Source organism: Carassius gibelio, chromosome A5 (assembly GCF_023724105.1).
Source record: "Carassius gibelio isolate Cgi1373 ecotype wild population from Czech Republic chromosome A5, carGib1.2-hapl.c, whole genome shotgun sequence".
NCBI classification, from domain to species: domain Eukaryota; kingdom Metazoa; phylum Chordata; class Actinopteri; order Cypriniformes; family Cyprinidae; genus Carassius; species Carassius gibelio.
In genome coordinates, this window is record NC_068375.1 from 5,752,403 (window position 1) to 5,770,115 (window position 17,713).

The 17,713-nt window shown below is 36.4% G+C and overlaps 1 protein-coding gene across 2 annotated transcripts in view; it reads left to right on the forward strand.

The window, feature by feature from the left end:
• Nucleotides 1–17,713, forward strand: part of LOC127989645 (astrotactin-2-like) — a 463,909-nt gene that overhangs the window by 218,324 nt on the left and 227,872 nt on the right. For both annotated transcript variants that reach the window (XM_052591441.1, XM_052591440.1), the window contains 2 exons: nt 1,126–1,272; nt 5,906–6,073. In XM_052591441.1, the coding sequence (XP_052447401.1) occupies nt 1,126–1,272; nt 5,906–6,073 (315 nt within the window). The remainder of the gene's footprint in view (nt 1–1,125; nt 1,273–5,905; nt 6,074–17,713) is intronic.

The window sequence follows — 17,713 nt, forward strand, 5'->3', positions numbered from 1 at the left end:
TGATATCTAAGTCCTGTCGGATAATGATGAAAACCCATTATCTGTTTCTCTGCATAAAGAAATCAGTCAAGTAATAGCAAGGACTTTTCTTAGCTACTTAAAGAACACAATAAATAGCATATAAACTTTGTTTGCCAATATATTCATAAGATTATTAACAATTATATCGATTAATGGTATCAATGTTACCTGTTCATTGTTACATGCTGTTCTTTGATTTCAAAGCATCTAATCTTCACCAAAGCTGTCAAAACCTATTTGTCGGTTCTTACTAGATGTGGATATTAGAGTTTTAGTTTAACCTCTATCTCACAGACAAATAACTGCTGTTGGACTTAAAGCTTTTTTGTTACATAAATCTGATCATCATCATCACAGAGCTGTGAGACGTGGGGATAAACACTCTCTCTCCCACGTCCACTCTACAGAGAGCTTGAGGATTCAATTTATGGCCCGGCTGTCCTCAGAAAGCATCAGGACGCTTGTCTTTCCTTGTTTTATTGAAGCATTAGAGCTGCTTGCTTGCTGTATTAAGTGTTCCAAACTGACCTTTGTCTAAGCTCCGCCCCTCGTCTGGTTGTTGTTGCTCACCCAGGCAAGGTTTATAGAACGTTCCATTGGAAGGAAGTGGAGAATGTATTCTATTAGACAGTGACATGATTAAACTTCAGAATCAACATTTTTCATAAGCAGCTAAAAAAGGAAAGCTTTTGAAACATTGAGATTAGTGTGAGTGAACAGAATCGTTCCAGAGAGTGTTACACTTATGCATAGTTATTTTAGCAAATCAGCATATCAGAACGATTTCTGAAGGATCGTGTGACACTGAAGACTGGAGTTATAATTCTGAAAATTTAGCTTTACATCACATGACATTTTACAAAACATTATTTTAAATTGTAATAATGTTTTCATAATATTCATAAGTCCATAATATTGTAAGTAGAAGAAACTATGTTTTAAAAAACTGTCTTAGCAAAGACACAACTTTTGAACAATAGTGCTGATAATGGTGGAAGGCAGCAGATATTTGATGGTGAGTGGGAGAGGTGTGACATCGTGAGAAAATAATGTCACAGCAGGAGTCTGATCTGTATAATCGTGTTCTTCTGTCTTTTCCCACAGGCTGCCCTCAGAGTCCCATGAGCAAGGCCACATTAACACTGATCACGGTCTGCACGTGTGTGGTGGCGGTCGTGTACGGCACGCAAACGTCCTGTCCTCTCACCGTCAAGGTCACGCTCCATGTTCCTGAACACTTCATCGCTGACGGTGAGCAATCTACAGACATCCACACTGAATTATTTTAAGACTGTTAGAAACCTAGACTGTTTTTTTTTTTTCATAGGGCCTTTTTAGTACATTAAAGTAGATTCAGAACAACATAACAAACTACATTTTAATTATATCAGCATTAATTTACCTGATACCAACTTGGTGAATGGTAGGCCTTTTTATATTTACTGTGATGTATTTAGGAGACACTTGTATCTAATGTGACTTACATTGTGTTCAAAGAATCTTTACACTGTTATTTAGTTCATGCATTTGAATAAACAACATTGATTGGCAAAATGATACTTTCCAAGTGAACTAGCAGTGCCTTCAGATTTATCTGAAACAGATGTAAAGGTGCAGTATGTAGAATTGAACTACTATAGGTATTGCAGTCCAAAATCTAAATATTGGAGAGGTTTTTTTTTTATTTTTTTTTTATCCGGCCCCTCCTCCTCAGACTTGACACATGCACAGGTTGCTAGTTTGACTACACCAACAGGAAGGAGCACACTTCAGGATGTATGAGATGAAATACGCTGTGTTTTCCACCAACTGGCAACCCGGGGTGCCGAAATACAATTGCGTAAACTGGCAGTGGGTGGGTTTCCCAAACCAAAGCAAAGGAGAATAACTGACCGGTGCATTGTTTTTCAGATAAACAAGTATGTTTCTGAAATATCTGCAAACATATTATTATGGTAATTGTATGCTTTAGTAGAGTAAAAAACTTGCATACAGCACCTTTAAGTGGCTCATGTTTCAGGGGGCTGCAATGCAAACATCAAAATGTATCAAAATGTAGCAAAATGTATTAGTCTACAAATCATGTACCATTATGAATGTATTCTAAGCTTTTGAAAATAGTGCTAAAATAGTAAAGTGCAATGCTTTACTTGGTCTGCTATTGAGCAAGTTTACTATTTCAAAAAAGCTATGCACATGGAGCTAGTTATGTAGTGCAAACATCAAAATGCATACAGTAGGAGAAAAATAAATAAATAAAATAAATGTCTATTTATGGATTTGGAAAGATTTTCTGAAATTGCATGCTAAATCTGATTTAGCTTGGGCAGTTTTTCAGTGGATCAGAGAGAGACTGAGTTAAAATGAATTGTCATGGCCAAAGCCATGGTCTTAGGTCTTATGAGTTCATTTCTGCTCAGATCTGAATTTATGTTCAGATATAACTCTGAAATTCCAGTCTCTTAAAAGTTTCAGAAGAAAGCAAAGATGTCTGTGGTTGTAGCAGTGTGTCACAGGGCGAGAGCCAGCAGAAGCCATGTGATGCTGATGCTGCAGTTTAGAGCTGCTGGACCATCTGTCAGAGATGGTGTCGGCTGCTTTAACCCTCAGAGAGCAATCGTGATCAACATACACACACACACAGTGCACGATGTGAAATTAAGATTTATATTTAATACATTCATATTTTGAATCTGTCTAAAATCTGAGTGGTTTGATGAAAGAAACAAAACAAAATGGAGACTAGAGAAACTGCGGCTGCTTGTATTGGGCCGACCTAAATTGCAGATGCCACGGGCAGAATGTTCTGATACTGGATCTTCTTATTCCACTGACTACACGAAGGAGAATAGGGCCTCAACATCAATTTTCCAGCGCACTTGATTTTGGGCGACTCTCTTCACCTGGGCCCATGACCATCCGGCTGCCTTCATCTCTGCTTCCGTGCATCATCTAAAATTGGGTTATTTCCAATTTCTGATTTAAAAACAAAACAAAAACAAATGTAAGTAAGCTTAAGCTGTAAGCGCCGGCAGGTCAAATTTACCCATATAATGCCTATTTTCACTTGCTTACTGTAGAATTACCGTAAACAGTAACACAACGCACATTCAAATGATGTTTTAGCCTACACATAATTGTTAAAACTTTGGATTAATTATTATTTTTTTTTACAATTTGTATTATTTGCTGTTATTCCAGTCTGCACGTTTCCTGAAAATATAATAATAATAATAATAATAATAATAATAATAATAATAATAAATTATGTATTTATATTCCTATATTCCTTTATGAAAAGTGATTAGTGAAGTCTGCTTAAAATAGCCTTGAACAAAAAACATAAGGACAGAAAGATAGTTTATGACTACAAATAAGCATGTTATGACTCTAGACATTACCTTGTGAAGACAGTGGTATAATACAGTGACATAATACATTTCTTAGCCATATCAAACAGTAGTCATGTGCATGGGTAAGTTTGACCTGTGGGTGGTTTTAGGTATACAACAACCCCTGGTGGTTTAAGTGTTAAAGACTTAATAACACACACACACAGATCTTAGAAGATTTATTACATGTTAGGTTTCTGTCATACCTGACCAATCAAACAGCTCTCACAAAAACCTGCACATCATTAGATTAAATACAAGTGTAATTTGGCTGATTTATGAACCTTTTATTTAGTAAAGATGCATAATATTTCCTCACAAATCAGCTGTCATTAAATTCCACCATGTTAGTGAGGACATTTAATTGTCAAAAGTATAACAACACACGCACACACACACACACACACAGACACACACACTGGTTTACAGCTGTCTACTGTAAATGGAGACATTTAATAGAAAAACCATAGACTTTTAACTATCTAACTTTTTAAATACAGCCAGTTATTATAAATACTGAAACCCAACCCTAACAGAAAAACAAACAAACAAATATTCATGTGATTTTTATTCAAATTTTACAAATGAAGATATTACCTTTAGGGTGTTTTGGGAGCTTTTATCAGGTTTAGCTCACTTCTGGGAACATATTTGTCCCCAAAATATGGTTAAGTAGGTAATCCACACACACACACACACACACACACACACACACACACACACATATTCCAGGACCCAACATATCTTAATTTAGAGAGCATGTTTTCTAGGTGATTTGTCTGACGTACTCTTGTAGGTTTGCTGAGGGTCATGGGCTCCATCTGTTGTGTGTGTTTTTTTAGAAGATGCAGACAATCTATATTTTCAGATCACTCGTATTAGCCCACACTTTGCACATAACTTCTGAAAAGGTTATATAATTAGAATCTATACTTAGTATACTTACATTAGTCTGAGATTTGAAGAGGTCACAGTCACCAGCAACAGGTTCCTAATTAAACTTCTTCACTCAAATTCAGTGGCTGATTGTTTCTTCTGTGGTATTCAGAAGGTCATCTCTCTCTCTCTCTCTCTCTCTCTCTCTTTCTCTGTTAAATGTGGACTCACACACACACACACACACACACACACACACACATACACACACTCACACAAAACATTTCTCTGAAACCCCCACCCATTTGTCAAACTCATTTCAGACATGGTCCATTGCTCTGAGCTGTAAATTTAGCTTATGCTATAGCCTTCCTGTTTATGAGGATTTCATAAAGGGCATAAAATGCAATCAGGTTTTACATAGAAGTAAAATGCATGGTGAATTTTGAGTGCACACTTGTGGACAAACTTCATTTTTAAGCCCTGACCCTATATATATATATATATATATATATATATATATATATATATATATATATATATATATATATATATATATATATATACTGTATGCATCATTATTTTATACAGCCAACAAAACAATATTTAAGTTAAGTTTTTGTTGTTGTTGTTGTTTTTGTTTGTTTGTTTCCCCCAGATATTTGTTGACTGCTAGCTAGACAGTTCTTCTTCCTCCAGGAGGAACTTTGTTCTCATCATACTGGCGTGTTGTGAAGTTCAGGCACAATAGCTGCCATGCTGTGTTAAATCCCTGTGTCTCTGCTCCACTCCTGGGCGTCTCTGAGTGGGTGTCAGTCTGGCAGGCGTCCACACGTCCCGCTCAGCCTCCGCTCGCGGGTTTAAGAAGGCAGACAGGATTATGAAGCAGCGCAGCAATTTAATTTAAGTCCCTTATCTTTGGGAAGCGCTGAATTCACACATCAGCAGAACAGGTCAGATGGACACGTCATCCTGAGAAATGATGGACACACAGACACACATCTAGAAACACTGTTTCATTCTGCTTTGGGGAGAGAACTGGCCTTTGACAGATACTGAACGGCTCATCATTCTTGTTCAGTGTTTGTTTGATGGACTCTCGAACAATGACCTTAGCCACTGCATAAAGAGGCCTGGAGATCTTTAGATGTTTCAAGATATGCCCTTAGTCTTAGGATGTGTTTCCACCAGTTTTCAAAAGGAGCTTAAAAGGACACTCGCTTTTAACTAAATATTAAGTAGGACTTTTGCCTCAAACTCATTTCTAAACTAAATTGCTGCTTATTAATATGAAGTAAGTATTTGTTAAGTCTAGGTATTAGGTAGAATTAAGGGATCTAAAATATTTCTCATGCAGAACAAGGCATTAAAATGTGCTTTATTAGCACTAATAAACAACCAATGTAGTAGTAATAGTAATATGCATGCTAATAAGCAACTAGATAGTAGTGAAAACTGGTCCCTACACTAAAGTGTTACTATTATTTAATAGTAGTTAATTATTATAAGCAAACTCTGTCCTAAATATTTTTCAGCGTAGGACATCGCAGAAATGCTGTGCTGTCCTTGAAGGATACAAGATAAACCTGTATGTTTTTTCTGTGTTTCTGCTATAGGAAGCAGTTTTGTGGTGAGCATGGGCAGTTTTCTGGATGTCTCCAACTGGTTAAATCCAGCCAAACTGACCCTGTACTACCAGACCAACACCTCCACCCAGTGGGTGAGAGACTACTGCGGCCAGAGAACGACTGACCCCTGCGAACAGCTCTGTGACCAGGACACTGGTGAGGGAGCACACACACACACACACATCTTTGTGGGGACTTGTCTTATACTTGTACCATTTTTTTTTTACATTAACCTAAACCTAGCCCTGCTTTTTTAAAATTTCAGATAAAACATTGTTTGATTTCAGGTTTTACTACCGTTTATATGATCAGAATACCCCACAGTGGAGGATAAACCTGTACACACACAAACACACATACAGTACTGAACACTTATGGGGAAACACATTTATTTGCTCGTGACCTTCTGTGGTAATCTGTGGCTCAAGGTCTTAGTTTGCAGGGCGTCAGTGTGATAAGCGTGCCGGTGCCTGGGGATCGTGGGAATAACACAAGTCCTCTGTGACGTCTCCGGCCCAGGGGCTTATGAGCAACACACTTGACATTTACAGTTATTGTCAAGAATGTGTCTTTGTAGCTGCTCCTTTGCAATATGACCCAGTAACACTTGGTGCTCTTAAGACTTATGTACGGGGTAAAATACAGACATTTACAGACAGACAGACAGAAGCAATCAGACCAACAAGAGAGCAACAGAAGACAAGTGATGTGACAAGTCTCATTCAGTCTAGCAGAGTACACATAGCACGCTTTATGAATTATAAGAATTAGAAAAAGAAAGAAATAAAAATGAATAAAATAGGTAAGTGCTATTAATTGGTCAGGTGCTGATGAAATGGCTGCTTGAATTGTTCTACTGAGGCAAGTTATTCCCACCAGCTGGAAACATGATGATAATTAACAGCTTTGTAATAATTAAGTTGTAATTCAAACCATTTAAAATATATTAGCTTTAAATATAATAATCCCATAACACACTACAGTTAAAATTATAATCTGTTATAATAGTGTGTTATTTAACACATCAAAACAAGTTTTCTCTTTTTAAAACACACACAAGTTTATTAAAGGGGTCATATGATATTGCTAAAAAGATCATTTTTTTGTGTATTTTAATGTGTTCATGCGGTTTAAGGTTCAATAAGCACATTATTTTCCATGCACTGTACATTATTGTTTCTTCTTTATGCCCCAGCTTTCTGAAACGCCTTGATTTTTACAAAGCTCATCGTTCTGAAAAGTGAGGTGTGCTCTGATTGGTCAACTAACCAGTGCCTTGTGATTAGCTGAATACCTCAAGCGTGTGACGGAAATGTTACATCCATTAAGATATTGTGATGCCGTCTCCCAGCGCGACGAGACAAAATCAATAAAACCCATTATAAACGAGGCATTTGTTGCATCCAGTGGGGACATAATTACTGATTATAATGACTTATACTGTCTTTTTATGCATTGCTTTGCATACATAAAACAATGTCTGCATTTGTGATCAGAGAAATGACACGCTGTCACTCTACACTGCTTAAAACTCACATTTGAAACAACAACACTACAATGAGAATAAAAGTTACACCTTCTTTCTTTGGGTGAACATTTGGGCACTGTTATGCAAATCTTCCCACACAGTGATGTCAACCTGTGGGGGCGTGTTTAAATGAAGCTTATTAGGGGGCGTGGACGGGTCCTAACTATGAAGAACATCTCTTTGGATTTGAGACTTTAGTCTTTGCCACTTTACAGATCTTCGTTAAAAAATTGTTAAGATCTTCGGAAAAAATTTAATTGCATCATATTTAAAACAAAATGATTTAAAATATACTTTAAAATAAAATATCTAATTTGATATCATTTGATATTATGTTCTAAGAAACATAAAGGTGTTTAAGTGCACTAACATGACATTTTATTTCATTAATATTATCTGCATATAAATTTTTTTTAAATGTACTTTTAAGATTTTAAATGCACTACCAGTGCACTTTCAATACAATTAATTGCACTTATTTTCCACAAGGGAAACGACAGGGACAGAGTTCACTTTTTAGGAGTGTTAAGACTGATTCTGTCTTATGCGAACATGTGTCATTTCTGAGTGTTGCAGTTATATATTCATAAGAGAAATGTAGTTGTAAATGGCATGTTTTGTGAGTTTGTTTCCTGTAAACGTTTCCCATGTGTTTATATACACTGAAATTCAATTACTGTCTGTGGTAATAAGCAGCATGCAGCAGATGATGTCCATGTTGTTCAAATCCACAGTACTCCTTTCACTGTTTGGCCTCAGTCATTATAAATGGCTTCAAATGTAGTTCTGCTGAATCATATAGGTCTGCATTTATTTTTAGACACAGTGAATAATAGAGCTCCTCCATGAAAGCTCCAAACTCGAAGCCACTGTTGTGTGACCTGACATTTAGATGCATTATCTACCTCTTCTTATTCTCTTTTAACTGGCCTTGAAGGAGGAGAAAAAAAGAATGGTTCTATAGAAGTATGAACCTGTTTTGGATTATATCCCTTTTGCTTTTAGCACAAAACGTCGCATGAGATCACTAATGCACAGTCAATGGTGCTGCAGAAAGCCACATCAATAAACACTGCAGATTAGATTCAGAAATATGAAGGTGAATCTGGAAACCAAGAGGAACGGCAGTCTGAAAAAGTGCAGCATAAGCTAAGTGACGGTGTGTGTTAGAAGAGGAAAAGAGCATTTGAAAGGCAGAAAGAAAAGATGGATAATGTTATTACCAAGGTGAAATACAGTTAAACTGTTATCGAAAAACACAGGACAAACTTTATTGGTATTTACTGAGTCACACTTTAGTTTGGGGACCAGTTCTGTGTGTGTGTGTGTGTGTGTGTGTGTGTGTGCGCGTGCATCCATCTTATTTAATTAAATGTATTTATTAAAATGTATTTCCTGTTATTTTTCCTCGTTTTATTTATTCATTTGTCTGCACTGTACTTTTCGTTCTTAGTTTCACTTATTGAAAGAAAATGTGTTTTTAATATCTGTAAAATAAATAAATTAGCCATTTTGTATAAAGGAACTGTTGCATAAATGAGTGCACCCTTGATTCAATTCAACAAAGCTGTAATATTCTAGTAATTAATATATCAATGTATAATATATTAATGTGGTGAGGTTCTTGCATTATATCACACAAAGCAATTTACCATAAGCACAGAATTAGAATATGGCATAAAACATTTGCGAATAAAGCACTGTTTCCATCCCATGTGTTCAAGAAAAGAAGAAAAAAAAACAAAAGTTGTCTCTTCCTGGGAAACTGGTGCAAAATATCAATAATAAAAATGAGAGTTGCTGTAAGCAGGGAAGCCTGTGGCTCTTTTTTCCTACATAATAAATGAGTCGTGCCTCAGAGCGACAGTAATCTTTCATTGGGTTGCCTGATGTCTGGGAAGTGATCGCGTGCGACAGTTCTGGGAGGTGATTATACAAAATCATTTTAATGATGGACTTCTTTTGAGAACTTTGCCATCTGTTGAGGCAAAGTCACAAGTTTTTTTTTCTTTTTTTTTTTCTTTTTTTGATGCACATTGAGATATTTATTTATTTTGTAAGTGTCTTTCCATCATATTTTGTTTGCATGTCATATTATTGGATAAAAAAGCAAAACAAAAACAAAAGATCTGACTCAGTTGAGTGCGTTAAGTCTTTAATGTGCGTTTTTAAAATATGCGTGCATCTTGTCGTTTCCATTCAGCATTGTTTTATGCAATATTCTAAAAGTCACATATGTAGAAACTAGGTGGATGGAAACATAACTACTGACCTTCAGCACTCATACATCCCTATATAAGAGTTTCACTGCGGGAACCAGGCACTTCTCACTGTACTCCTCCTCTAACAACACCATAGCATCTAACATCATTAAGTGTGGATTCCCAGGATTGTAAATATGGACTTTGGTAAAGACTAAATGAGTGGATTGTGTTTTGGCTACAGTAGGTGTTTCAGCTGTGGACAACATCCATGCATTTCACTTCTCTGTATTGTATCTTACTCTATCTCAGTCACTTTTCATAGCTTCTGCTGACTCTGAGACACTTATTTGGCACCCCCCCCCCCCCTCCTAGAAAAAATAAAAAATAAAAAATCACAAAATGAAAGTTTAAAGTGAAGGCCTGATTATTTAAAGTGTTGTTTTTGAATTTCTGTGTTTTGTTTTATTTTCACACTTAAAACCATGTTGTTTTTGTTTTCTTTTTCTTTTTTTCTCTCTCTCGGACCACTGTCCCCATTGTGAGGACAATAAATCTATGTTTAGATCAGTCGCTGCCAAATGTCCTGATCGTTGTAAGGATTAAGTCTGAGAATGATTCAGTGGGCTATAACACTTTTAATGGCCAAGAAATGACTCCACTTTAACTCGTTTGGTTCAACATGCTGGTCTATTGATTTCAGTTACCTCAAATTTAGATTAATAATAACTTTCAAGAGGGTGTACACATTTTCATTTTAGCACTTTTGAAAATCTTATCTTAAAGGGGGGGTGAAATGCTATTTCATGCATACTGAGTTTTTTTACACTGTTAAAGAGTTGGATTCCCATGCTAAACATGGACAAAGTTTCAAAAATTAAGTTGTATGTTTGAAGGAGTATTTTTGTTCCAAAAAAACCTCTTCCGGTTTGTCACAAGTTTCGGAAAGCTTTTTTTCGAGTATGGCTCTGTGTGATGTTAGATGGAGCGGAATTTCCTTATATGGGTCCTGACGCACTTCTGCCAGAAGAGCGCGCGCTCCCGTATAGCAGAGCACTGAGAGCACAACAGACTTCACTGATCAGAGCGAGAGCGTCGCGAAATGTCACAAAAGGAGTGTGTTATTGGTTGCCAGGGCAAGACAACACTGCACAGATTACCAAAAGAGAAACAGCATTAAGGGACCAGTGGATGGAGTTTATTTTTACAGAGCATCAACGGAGTTGTGCAAGTGTTTGTGTTTGTTCCCTGCATTTCGAAGATGCTTGTTTTACAAACAAGGCCCAGTTTGACGACGGATTTGCACATCGTTTATTTCTTAAGGATAATGCAGTCCCAACGAAAAAGGGTCACGATCGTGTGTTGGAACCGCATGCGGTGAGTAAAACTGCTTCAAATATCTCTGCCTCCTTGTTAGTGCGTCCCCTCCCATGCCAGAGACCCGGGTTCGAGCCCTGCCCCCAGCTGCTGCTGCTCTCGTTCAGTTTCAGCCTCTGGATCTGATTCTGGATCATAAATAAACGGCTGAATCTGACTGTAAGCCATGGTTTGTTTTGGATGATGGTTTTTTTCCTCACGGTAATGTCACAGCTTCCACATGCTCTCAACACAAAAGCCTACTTGCGCTCGTGATTCTTTAGCTCCGCCCACACGTCACACCTCCAGCCGGTCGTGTTTTTCTGGGAAAAATCGGTACAGACTATCTTCCTCTTATGAATATAATGAAACTAAAGACTTTTTGGAGATATGAAGGATGCAGTACTACTCTATAGGTACTCAAGATTAACAGGATATTGAGTGAAAACGAGCATTTCACCCCCCCTTTAATCGGAACAATTTTGATATGCTTCAATGGTAATTGATAAACCAGACTTGAGGGCACATGATATTGCTAAAGAACCATAATATGTGTTCTAAGTAAAGAGTAATTGCTCATTCATGCGGATAAATAGAAAGTTAAAAAATGTTTTGTAACAATATAAGTGCCATTTTCTTGATGCATTAAAGTATTTATATATTTATTTATTTATTTATTTACTTTTAAGCCCAAACCTTAGAATGGTTGAGTTCACATTTGGATCTAAATAAATCATTTATACTAATCAGAAATGTTTCTTCAGCAGCAAACCAGCATAATGGAATGATTTATGAATGGTTATGTGACACTGAAAACTCGAGTAATGACACTGAAAATTCAGCATTGCGTCATATAAATAAATAATATTTTTTAGTTTTTATAGAAAACAGTTATTTTAAATTGTAACAATATTTCACACTGTTCCTGTTTTTACTGTGATTTTGATCAAATAAATGCAGCCTTGGTGAGCAGAAGAGACTTCTTTTGAAAACATTATTCCAAACTTATTTTCCAAATATTTTCAAACCTTTGACCAGTTAGATGTTTTGTCACCAGTCTTTGTAAATTTGTTTCTCATATGAATGGCAAAGTGCTCATCCTCGCTAGAGAGGTTACGGGGAGACAGGGTCTGCTGTCAAATTTCAGATAGATCCTAGCAAGACTAGAGAGTCTATCAGAGGTGTGACTGGCTGAATGTTTCTCAGTGTTCTGGATGAGCTGCATACTCTGGGAGGATGGCCAGCAGTCAGTTTCAGTAGTCCAGATGAGAGCGGGACAGAGAGCGTACCAGAATCTGAGGCTCTGTCCCATTGCCACCTGCAGCCCTCTTTGTTCCATAGAGCTTAAAAGGTCTAAAAATCATTGGTTTGATTTCCAGGAAAAATAGACCGTAGTTACATTGTCTTCATCCAGTGTCTGCACTGTTTCTCTCCAGGAGTTATAATAAATACAAAACCAGAGTAGCAGGTCTCTTGTAGCCCCAGGTATTTTATGTTTATTGTTGTATCAGTTTCTGGTAGTTAGTTTTTTCGTTGTTCTTATTGCAAATAATACCAAGCAATATATACTAATATTTATTTAAATATGTATTTAATATATAAGGAGGTGGAAGAGGCTCCTCATAAAGGCCGCTAGAGTGGATGGTTTGGAGAGCAATCAAAAGTCTATTCAGCGTTTGTCGAGTGATGGTGTGGAATCAGTGATTTGCCTGATGCCAGATGCTTTCTCCCATATTTAAGCATTGAGGATGGCTCTGGAGCTCTAGAGTTATTGTTATGTTAATAAGAGAGAGTTCTAATCTCTCCGGCTCTGTACAGAGAGTGATTCTGAGCTTTTCATCAGCTGAGCGTTCGGTCAAGAGCTGAAGCATTTTGCATTACTCTCTTCATCTAGTTGAGTCCTCTTAGAATCTCTATCTCGTCTGCTCACTCAGCCATTTACATTAGACTTCAGGCTTGCAAAAATCATATCTAATCAGAACAGGAGCACAATAAAGAGACACGAGAGGTGAATTGACAGATGGAGCTGTCTGAGGTTCATTGCTTCAACCTTTATTGTAGTTTCTCGATATACCATGTATAAATGTATTTTTTTTTTTTACCATATGTAGATTTACTGTACAATGGGATTCTTTGTTGCTTTTCACTTTAACTATGCATGCATGAAGACAGCAGACACACTGCAGTACAAGAACAGACAATAGAAAAAGAGCATGATGCAGAATTCTTAGGGATAAATACACAGTAAAAAATAACTCAGATTTTATAAAATTAGATAGCAATCTCTTACAGTTACAAGGTGTGTTGTACTGTTTCCTGATTACTGTGTTAATATTGTTATTATTATTATTCAACTTAAAAAATGCTGTGTTGCTGAATATTTCATATGAAGTTACTATTGAGCATACTGTATTTAATCTTCTCTCAGAACATAGCTATTTTAAAAAAGCAGTTCACTGTAAATATGCATATAGTGCTTAAGTGATGTCTATATTCTTTTAATATCCATTAAGAGAGCTGGGGTTGTAATATTATTGCAGTAGTTAAATACAACAGTTTCTCTGTGCTGTCCAGAAACACTGATACACTGGTTAAATGCAAATTAACTCTAGACTAATCAGCTCAGGTTTTCAGCCAAACGGAACAATTATCACAATAATGGTGATCAATGGTGAATTTTTTTTTTTTTTTTTTTTTTTTATCCCACGATGCATATAGAGGCCCAGAATATCACAGCATACTGAAAATCTAATCAAAATAAATAGAAGGCTTATAAGATATATATATATAAAAGCAAACAACAACTTGACAACATTTTACATGTTCAATAAATATACATTTTCTACACTATTGCTAGATTATTAATTCAAGCAAGTGAACTGATCAAATAACTCCTTTACACAAAAGGACAGATCAGTATATATATATATATATATATATATTATAAAATAAAACAATTTACATTTCCACTATTTATAAATTACAATATCTAGTGTAATGAAATAAATAAATAAAAGGTGTTGTTTTGTGGTATATACCTTGCCTGTTTACAATCAACTTTTAATTTGCAAAAGTAAATTCACATACCTAAATTCCTGTCATGCATTAATAGTTGAAAATACTGGCAGAGCAATTTGTGTAATAACAGTATGTTTCTGATCTAACCACTGTCTATATTCTTCACCACGATATAAATATTATATTAACATTGTGAGAGATAAATAATTGCTTTGAGGAAATGAATGTACTTGGATTCTCTGAACATATTCAACTTGTTTACAGCATGCACTTGTGTGTGCAGTATATAATACTTCTTAAAGAGTAAATGTAAATGTGTGGTATTCATGTTATAGCATAAGCATTGAAATGGCATCCTTTGTTTCCGAGCATATGGGGTGAACACTTAGCCGTGAAATCTGGAGGATCCTTAAGACTATGCTTTTATGCATTAATAGTATTAATCTGGTGCTTCTCGAACATTTCAGTTAGACACTTATGTCATGATTGCATTGCATTATAAAATACCTAATGAATGTCTTTATGTTCACCAGACTTCTAACATCATACATGTGTGAGCACTATGAGAATGAGTAATTCATCACTGAATTTGAAATAAATGAATAAATGTCTCCAAGTGCTCTGAGTGCCACTGTGCTGGTGTATCTCACAGGTCCTGCCATGACCGCAGCCAGGCCAAGTATTATCAGATGCTTCTCTCTGTGTCGAGCGAGACGGAGAATTGGCTGATAGAAGCCTCTTGTCTTTCCACACACACTGAATCTGTGAAAGAGTGTTCAGCCGGCCGGGACCGATGCCAGCACAGTCTCGGCCCACAATCAGCTTTTGATTAAACCACAAGGTTATCAGCTCCGATTCTCTAACCTGCTCTCCTCTCTCATGGGCTGCTTCAGAAATATACGTTTGCTAGCCAAGGCTCTGTTGTATTCATCTATAAATATTCCTTGTTTTCTCTGTCTCTCCTACACAACTAAAAGAGGACAAAATGGCTCTGTCATTCCATAGTGTTCAGAGTTTATCAGCCCTATTCTCTCTCTCCTACTCCTGTCCATATGCCTCTGTGGGAGTGTAACATGATAAATCTACTCAAGGCCCATCGGCGGAATTGCTTCCCTCGGGATTGTGTAACACCAGGAAATATTCATCTGCACAACAATATCTCTTTCTCTGTGCCCACGCGTTGAACCTTGAAATCAGAAAATTGCTCATGCAGCCTTTCATGAGAAACTTTCTAATGAAAGCATCTATTAATCACTAGAGTTCAGATATTACATTGAAAAAAGAACCTTGATAATCAGAATTATCCTAGTTGAATATTTTTCATTATCATTTAAAGGGTTCATAAAATGGCTAATTAAAATGTTCTTGATATTTACACATATGAGAGTCTACTCTAGTTTCAGAACGCAAAACTAACTCCCCGGTTTAAAACATGATTTATCATTTTCTACCCTTCTGAAATACCTGGATTTGAAATTGGGAGAACTGTGACATCACTATTTCCATTTGCCATGCCCTTAACATCCATCATCATCATCATATGTAATTATCAATAACAGGGGTGAAACTGCTGCATTTGATGAGCATCATGAGCTGTGATTGGTGTAGTATGTAGGGAACGTGATGTACTGCTGTTTCTGCATTAGTGAGGGAAGCCAGTCACTAAACCATTAACTTTACACCGGTCCTATTAGCAGCCTGAAAACCAATGTTAAGAACACAGAATATAGTTAGCTGTAAAATGGGTTAAATTCATGAAAGTAAACTCATAAAACAACAAATTAATAAATAAATGAAACGCAGAGTGAAAGACACCTTTCTTTTGTGCACTTAAATTGTAAGATCAAAATATCCAACTTCACAGTGTAGCAGAATAATAGTCAACATTTTTCATGCTGGTAACCTGAATACACTAGAGTGAGTCAAGGCATTCAGAAACTTTGAGGAAAACACATATTGTATATATTGTAAAGAGCCCTTGAATGTTACATGTTATTCGTACAGTGACGCAAAGTCCTTCAAAGAAAGTCTCTAAAAAACATTCTGCAACTTTGTTGAAAAAGAATTCAATGTCTTCTCTAAGTTTCACTCACATACACAGACTCTCTTCAGATAGCCTAACCTTACATGTCTTCGAAGGACGAACATTTATAGGCAGTCCACCTGCACAGTAGCTCAAATCATCATTGAGAGGCGTTTGATTGAAAACCTCTAAATCAGAATAATTGGCACATCATCTGCAGAACCAGCACTTTATGCTGTAGGAGCGTTTTAGTGCATTTGAACCTTCATTTTAAAAGATTGAAAGGCTCATTTTCTGCCATTTCTAACAGAGGGGCTGCTCCCACACAGATTTGATGGTGCAGGTATCTGGCATATGCATATGCGCACACAGCAAATGAATTATTAAGCTCATTGCTATTAAACTAATTGCTTCTGTTACATCTGAGTGTGCAGTTCCACTTAAACTGCCAGACATTTTTATTTCTTTTTAATTTCTTTTTGTTAAGTGCCACTATTAGGCAGGTCATATATATATATGGAGTCCATTTAGGGACATAGTAGTTGAAAAAAAACATGGAGTGGGCGGAAAAAATATTTTCCAAATCGTATGTGTTCTTTTGCAAAGATATCGTCATTCTTTTTCAAAACCAGCTGAGTTCAGACAAACACTTTACATCTTGCAGTGGTTCATGCAGCTCTGTATATTCTCAGTGGAGCAGTTCATAGATTTTCATTTTGAATTCGGACCTTAGATTAAGACATGGTTTGGGGACATTCTAAAACACTTAATGTGGCATAAATAGGGGTGGGACAAAACACTTATCCCACGCGATGACACACAAGACTGGGTTCACGAGAACGAGACGAGACAAGATTTTTCATTACACTTAAAATCCTTTTTATAGTTAAATTACATGTTATTAATTAAAAAGCTTCAGAAATTCTGTGTTGAATATTTAAATTTTTCTGGTTATCAAAATGAAGACACAAAACATTAAATTATTTTATCATTTATCGTTTAGTTATTGAAAATTAAGCAAACTTTATTTTATGGCAAACAAAGGGGATTTACTATTAAAATTAAAACATGGAAGACATTTTGTGTGATTAATCCTTTAAAAAACAGTAGTCATAGGCTATGTACAGTCTACAAAAAAAAAAAAAAAAAAGTACCAGACTTTTATTTTTGACGGGTTGCCACTAATACTTTTACAATTCTGTGTAAGTGATATGACACTAGTTTTCCTCAAATCAAATGGTAAATTGGTCATGAAGTGACTCTCAGAGCAGTTTTGGAGAGGTTGTTCATGTCCTCCGTCCTCATGTAGTGAGACGACAGACGCTGAATTCACCGCGAGCATCAGGGGTACTTCTTTGTAGAAAATGATACCATGCGTATGTGCCATTCGTTAACAGTGTGACAACCCTGAGTCTTCAGATCCTATTGGATGGAGTGTGGCAGCCAACCAATCTTACATGTTGAAACCCAGAGCCACAGAGTGTGTGTCTTAGTTAACAGGTAACACACTTATGTAATGGTACTAATTAGCAATTAACATAAGACCAATCAGTGACGTTATTATTGCAATGTGTGTTGGTAGGTAGAGCACAGGAGGTGTATTGCGGCAGACTACTGTGCAAAATGCCGATTATGAGATCGTAATGTCAAATGAATTGGTATCTGAAGCA